General features: G+C 51.7%; 1 protein-coding gene across 1 annotated transcript; it reads right to left on the minus strand.

Moving 5' to 3' along the window:
- Positions 1-4,362: 4,362 nt before the first annotated feature.
- Positions 4,363-5,175, minus strand: OLIG3 (oligodendrocyte transcription factor 3; the record flags this gene model as incomplete). The annotated part of the gene is made up of 1 exon (XM_081314807.1): positions 4,363-5,175. The coding sequence occupies one exon, from the start codon at positions 5,173-5,175 to the stop codon at positions 4,363-4,365; it is 813 nt and encodes a 270-aa protein (XP_081170933.1).
- Between the last annotated feature and the right edge of the window lie 2,122 nt (positions 5,176-7,297).

The raw sequence follows: 7,297 nt of genomic DNA on the forward strand, positions 1-7,297 counted from the left end.
CTTTTGTTCACGCACACCCATAAAAAGCTCTGCGTACATACGTTGACTGACATACACTTGATGATTTGGATCAGCACCTCATCCACCCACACTTCAGTCTGCAGGAAGGAAGGAGGCACTATCTGGAGCGGATAAAAGTTAGCTTCCCCCCCCCCCCCGCAGTGCCCAAGGAAGTGAACGCATCCAAATTTATTTATTTATCTATCTGGTATTTGTAGCCAGCCTTTCGAGGTGAGGGGGCTGAGGAACCATAGGGCCAGTTTGTAGATAAACAAAAGGCAAACAACCATGGAAGCATAGCCATCAAATCAGCTGCTTCTAAACACGAAAATGCCCTAAATAAATCTTACGGAAGAAGACTAGTGAGGTGGGTTTTTTTCCCCTCCATAAACACACAAAGACATGCGTATTAATCAGTTTCCTCTCTTTTTCTCTTTCCGTCCCTTTTCTTTTTTTCTTTTGAAAGGAGGAGTGAGAGAGGAGATAAAGGAGAAAGAAAAGAGTATTTTCTCCGGGGCAGTCCGAATTAATTGCTTAGTTTCACTTGCTGCAAAAACGGAAGAGTTTGGAAATCAAAAGAAACCCCTATTTCAACCTTTCCAGTGGAGATATGTGGAATCCAACGTTTCCGTTTCATTTTGTCAGACCTTACACTATGCCTTTAATATTTTTATCCTGGAGAGTGCTTGGAAAGAGCAAGGAAACAACTGGTTTCACACCACCCCCCTCCCCCGTTTACTACTCACGGAGACTTGCGTCTGAGAAAGCCCATCTCTTTGGGTAGAACGGGAAAGCCAAATAATGATCACAGCGCCCCAATCTAATAAACAAATCCCCTCCCCTCCCCTCCCCTCCTTTTCTTTCTTTCTTTTTCTTCTTTTACAGCTTATGAAAGCTGTAGTTATAGTTTCAATAATTCCAGCCTGGCCTTGAAAAACTTACAGTGGTATGTTTGTATATTACCTGAACAAAATTCTAAGCTTACCTGTGTATATCTTACCTTTCTCTCCAGGGGAAGAAAAAAAAAAACCCTCAAGAAGGTGTTATTATGAAGCTTCTAAAATGGAATTTACAAAATTGGGTGCACCCAATTTCTAAGGACTTGGGAGTCCCTCGTTTTGCTTTGCTGCATTTCCTGCAAACAACAAAAAGCCAAGTGTGGATTCTGAGTTAATCTCCTTAGCAAAACGTGGAGGGGTGTGTGGAGTATTTAGGGGGGGGGAAGTGAAGTTATTCTGCAAAACAAATCACATTAGACTTTGGGGGCAGCACAAGAGGCTCAGGGGCAACATTTAGGCTTCGGTTGGCAACAGCAACCAATCGACTGATTTCCATTCCCAGGTCGTTCCCAGGGTTTCCGTTTTCAATCCTTCCAGTCCAGAGGTGTAACTTCAATAATCACCAACAGCAACGTAGCATTGAAATGGGTGGCTATTCCTGGGGAAAAGGGAAGTGAGGAAAGTGGGGAAGGAATATTTCAGACAACCTCCTGCGAGCTAAATTTAAACCAGAATGACCTGGCAGAATGTAGCTTTTTGGGGTTTATTTTTTTTTTAGTTTTTACTCGTTTTGGAGAGATTAGTAGTGCAAAGATTAGAAATATTGAAACGGGTTTAAGTATCTAAACTAATCTTACCACTAAAACGATTCCAGATTTACATTTAGCAAAGATGGTTCCGATTAAACTATTTTGTATCAGTTGCTTTTGCCACAGCCTATTTTTTTTTTTTGGACAGCCAGAGATTTATTATTCCCCATTGCTCGTGGGCGTTTGTTTTGTTTTGTTTTTAAGCAAGCCTGACTATTGTGCAGAGGCGCTGAAGTCATTTTATGGATATTAGGAATTTAATTCGTGTTTTCAAAAGGAAAGGCTTCAAATAATTCGGCTTACTTAATGCGTGCGTGTGGGGCAAGTTAGTAGTTTGGTTGCTCATTTCTAAACATGCCATTTTCCTGTCTCTAGATTCAGTTGAAAGAGTTTGCAAATATATTCCTTTTTTAAAAAAACAAAAAAAGTGATTCTTTTTAAGATTGAGACATTTGTGCATCTTTTTAAAGACGAAATTTAACGGTTACTGTTTTTAAGTAAGCGCCTTTGGGATCCCAATTTTTTTCACCCATATTGAACCCAACCCATAGATTAGATCAGCGTTTCCCAACCTTAGGAACTTGAAGATGCGTGGACTTCAACTCCCAGAATTCCCCAGCCAGCTATGCTGGCTGGGGAATTCTGGGAGTTGAAGTCCACGCATCTTCAAGTTCCTAAGGTTGGGAAACGCTGGATTAGATAACCTTTCCCATCTTTGCTCAGAAGCAGGATAACTTATTTTAGAAACTAGCCTTTGCAAGTTTAGCCCTCTTTCTTCCCCCCCCTCCCCACTTGTTTTTCACTGGTTCTCATGCCAATCACATCAACTCGTCCCAACCCTTTCCCCCCACCCCCACAAGTTATTTCAGGTCAGGAAAAGAGAGGAGGAGGAGGAGGAGGAGGAGGAGGAGGAGATATCCAAAACTTTAATACCTCTTTGAAATTTCATCCAGAAACACTGGTTCAGTAATAATAAATATATCGATAGTTCTCAGGAACATATAAAAAATAAAGACACCGTCATCGTCTGTGAGGCCCTGACAAAATAGTTTAAAGCAAGCGCCCAGAAGGAGCAACGGAAATCGGGGACAACCAAAGACTTTCCAATCCGAGCTTGCATGCAGAGGATGAAAAAGGAACGGCGGTGTGGGGGGGAGATCGGGATGGTTGTGGGGCGGTGGGGGGGGGGCAGTCCGTTTACTCAGGAAAATAGGGGAGCTGATCGAGGGCACAGAAGATGTCCAGGCAGGTGAGATGCCACTCGCTTTTGCCTTTTCACGTGCGGTTGTGGCGCGTGGTTTCTTTTCCGAATGCAGGAAGGTGTTTGTTTGTTCCCCCCCCCCCAAGTTTTCCATCCACTGTCCTTGTTCCAAGAAAAAAAACTACCCCGCGTAGCACAAGAAGCGAAGGTTCGGGATAGAGACAGGCGTTCTCTAGGAACGAGCAGCCCAGATGAAGGGGGGAAATTAAACGAGTTCCAGAGTTTCGACGTGCAGTACTGTCAGGTAACCACGGTCGGCCAAGCTGCACAAAATCCTTCCTTCAGATCAAACGTCACAAACGAGAGTGCGACTTTACGAGCGATGCTCCAGGACTCCTCGCCGAAGGGTGGGTGGGTGGGTGCGTGGGGGGAAGAGACAGGCATCGAGGGCAACGATGGAGAATAAAAAGACACCCTCCCCCCCCCCCAAAAAAAAAACCTCGGCTAAATGGTTTGCCCAGGAAGGAATCTTCTTCGCCTGCTCTTAATTTTTTTCAAAGCTGCTTCTACCCCAATTTGCTCAGGTCGGCGTGTTTGCTGCCCAGGAACTCTAGGATTCCCGAAAGCGATTAAATCGATCGCCAGCGTCAATCAACAGCAGAGCCGCGCAGCTCAGCTTCTTTCTTAGGGCTCTCCGTTGAAACAAGCGCAACAAACAGGCTGAGCTTTGGCTACTTTCTTGGAATTAACGCCGCCGCCCCCCCTCCCTCCCTCGCCCTCCGCCCCCGACGCTGCAACTTGTAGAGCTCCAGTGGGTCAAACTGCAGGCACCTACCGCTTCCTCCGAAGTAAGCCGTCCCGCTGCTCCGTTGGGACTGAATCCCGGGAAAGTTTGCCGTGGTTCAATGCCAACGCGTGGATAAGACGCGTGCCTCCACCCCACCCACCCCCGACGTGGGAAAGGAATTCGCATCCAGAGAAAAAGTTGGGAAACCTCGGCCGTTCAAACTGGTGGGGGAAGAGCGCCGCGAAAGCGCCCGCCGCGAGTTTTACAACTGCGAACTGCAAGTTCAAATCCGAGAGAGGCAGAGAAAGCGACGAGTTTCTCTTCCTCCCCCCCCCACCCCCCCCCCGTTCTTCACCGGCCGGCTTCCAGGCTGTTTCCTCTCCCTCTTTCCCGCCTGTGCTCGTCCCAACCCCGGTGTGGTTGAGCCAACGAGTCGGCAGGCTAAGCTCCCGGGGAAAAGAAAGGCGAACTCTCCCCCCCTCCCACCCCATTCAGTTCAACAGTTACATTTGCAAAGTCTTGTTGGGCTCCCCTCTCCCTGCGCGCTGGATGCCACCCGTTGCCGCGACAGGACTTCTTGGGGCGAGGCCGACCGGGAGGAAGGCGGGAAAGCGGGGCGAGAGGAGGACGGAGGCAGTTTGGGTAAGAGAAGACAACGAGGCATGCACGCGAGATCCACCACCCCCTCCCCGGGACGAAGGATGAGCTTCTCGGACTCCGCTCTCACACACACCCCCTCCAACCGGCAAAGGGCGTCGGACCTGCCCACCTCCGCCTGCCGGCTGCTTACTTCAACAAGTCCTTGGCTTCCGTGGAGATGCGGGCTAGGCCGGCGGTGGGGGTGGGAAGGGCGGCCAGATGCGGGGCCGGGGGCATCTGGCAGATGCTGCAGGGGCAAGGCAGGCCGGCCCAGTGCTGGAAGCCTCCGCCCCCGCCGCCCCCGCCGCCCCCGGTGAGCTGAAGGGCGGGCGGGGCGGGCGGCGTCTTGAGCAAGGAATGCGGAGGCCGGAGTGCGCCAAGGCCGGGTAGGGAAGCGCCGCCGGCAGGCGCCAGGGCGGCGCCCAGGATGGGGTGGACGGCGCCGGCGGCGTGGGCCGGGTGGCCGGCGGCGTGGGCCACAGTCCCGCAGTGGAAGGCTGCGTGGTGGCCGCCGTAAATCTCGCCCACCAGCCTCTTCATCTCTTCCAGCGAGCTGGTGAGCATCAGGATGTAGTTGCGGGCCAGGAGGAGCGTGGCGATCTTGGAGAGCTTCCGCACCGACGGCCCGTGGGCGTAAGGCATCACCTCGCGGAGCCCGTCCATGGCCAGGTTGAGGTCGTGCATGCGCTTGCGCTCCCGCCCGTTGATCTTCAGCCGCAGCTGCTGGAGGTCCTGCTCGGAAAGCTGCTTCTTGATTTTGTACTTGCTGCTCTCGCCCGCCGACCCTTTGGCGCCGCTCCGGGAGAGGCTTTCGCCCGAGCCCTTCTGCCCCACTTCGTTCTGGGTGGAAGAGACCGAGTGGTGGTGGTGATGGTGGTGGTGGTGGTGGTCCCTCAGGTACATCTCTTCCATGTCCGGCGAGGAGGCTCTGCTGGAGACGGAGCTGGAGTCAGAATTCATGATCTGGGCTGGGAGAAGGAAGGCGGGGCGGCAGAGGCTTCCCTGCTCGGGGAAGAAGGAGGAGAGCCACCCGGCCAGCAGCCGCAGTGCACTTAACGTCCAGGAAAGGCGAGGAGTCCGAAAAGGGGCCTGGCTGGCCGGAGGATGCTGCAGTCCTCCCTCTCCCTCTCCGGGAGACCCGACCGACGGCCGGACGCGCCCGGGCTTGATCTAAGCTCGCCACCGAAGGCGAGGGGCTTTTATAGGGCTGCGAGCAGTCGGGAGACAAAAGAGTCGGGGGCGGAGGGGCTCCTTGCGATGACGCGGCATTCTTTGGGGCGGTGCTCCTCAGGTTCATCCAGGACCCCCATTCGCGGGCATTGTGGGGCCGCCCCGGGACCCCTCCGCCGCTGCCCCGCGGGACTCGTGGAAGCCCCGCCCGAGATTGACCGTCAGAGCTTGGCCCACGGTCCTGCTTCCCCGACGCCGTTTAGAGATGCTTTGAGGTCCACCCCCCACCCCCACCCCGGGCGATCCGGATTGCCTGGGTTTCGGAAAGGGAATTCGGGAGACCGAAGCCTGGGAAGAGACGCGCCCCAAAGGAACGGCGTTCAGCTTTAGCCAAGCTCAGCCCCGCCAGCTTGATTCTGGCAACTCTGCGGGTCTGGCCACTGGCCGAAGCTGCTGGAGGCTTCCATCTGCTTGCTTGTCCTCGGCAACTTCGCTTCGGAGAAAGCGTCGCGGAGTGCTAGAAGGTCCGCTACTTTGGACGCGAGCAGAGACTCGCGCCGGCAAAATCCACCCCACCCCGCCCCCGAGGCCTTGGGCATCCCAGAAAGATCCTGAGAAGTTTTGGGGAGTCCGATTCCACCTCCCAAATCCCGGCTAAAAGGTAAAAGGATGCTGCTGTCAATGAGGCGAGACTGGTCCACATCGATTTGCCATTATCTCACTAACTAGCCTTGCAAACTCCTAGCGGCCGAAGCCCTTGCCTTGATCCGCGCAGCCGACGAAACCTTCTTCCCTCCGGCCGGAGTAGCCCAAACGCTTTTTCGCTGAACCGAACAAAGTTGCGCCAGAGATTTCCAACCCAGGCAAGCTCAGGAGCAATTATTTGCACCGGACACTTCCTCCCCCCACCAAAAAAAAAACAACAACAACCACAAAAGGGTTGTTTGGGCTGATAGTATCAGAAGGTAGGGCGTTTTTGTTGAACGAATCTTTTCCACAGAATTTTCTGCTTTCCATCTGTCTCCCATCTTCTATGGCTAAATTTAACCAGCTTTTTCCAAAGCTTCTTTTTACACGCGCCCTCCCTTGCGAATCAGGAAGCGATAAATAAAGACGTGAACTGGCCGTGTGGGAGAAGAGGAACGGACAGCGGCTGCACTTCCCGAAGTTGGTTTTTAACACTTCTGGGTGAACACTTTTTAAGTAGCCAGTTTCCTCCCATCCCGTTGGAAATGTTCTATGTGGGAATTTCTTTGCGTCTTTCTTGATCTACGCTCCGTTTTTTTAAAAACCCCGGTCTCTGAAAAGAAACGGATAAGCCCGTTCTTTCTAGTTAGGATGTTAAGCAAAATCTTGACATTTCCATTTTGAACTATTTAAAACTAGCGCGATCAGTGGATTCCGGCAAAATTACTTCGGCCACGTTCGCAGGTTCACTTACTTGGAAGTAAGTTCCTTTGATCTCACATTAACTGATATTTGGGGCGACGCGTCCAGGATTGCGCAGTTCCGTGTGTCGAGGCGTGCACCCCTTTAATGACTCTGTGGTAACGCGCTGCTGATTGAGGACCAATTCATTACCAAATAAATATGTTTTCGGATCAGTCAATAAGCGGAGAACAAATGTTTCAGAGTCCTCCCCTCGCTTGTTTCCCAATGGCCGATGGCAAAATGGTTTCTTCCATTGGGTGAAATGCGAATCAATTATGTAAAAAGGAAGCAGCTCACTTTGGGCAAGGTTATGCATGTACAGATGTATGAACACCTTGCTCAAGTGAAAAAAAACACACCTCACTTAGTCAAAGGCGGCAATATTTTACCCCTTAGCAATTTCGCCTCTTTTGCCTAAAAATTGGTACTGCAGTTTAAAAACGCAAAGATTCATCCCGGTTCTAACGTTAATCCATTGGTT

This window comes from Vipera berus, assembly GCF_964194415.1.
Source record: "Vipera berus genome assembly, chromosome: 1".
NCBI classification, from domain to species: Eukaryota; Metazoa; Chordata; class Lepidosauria; order Squamata; family Viperidae; genus Vipera; species Vipera berus.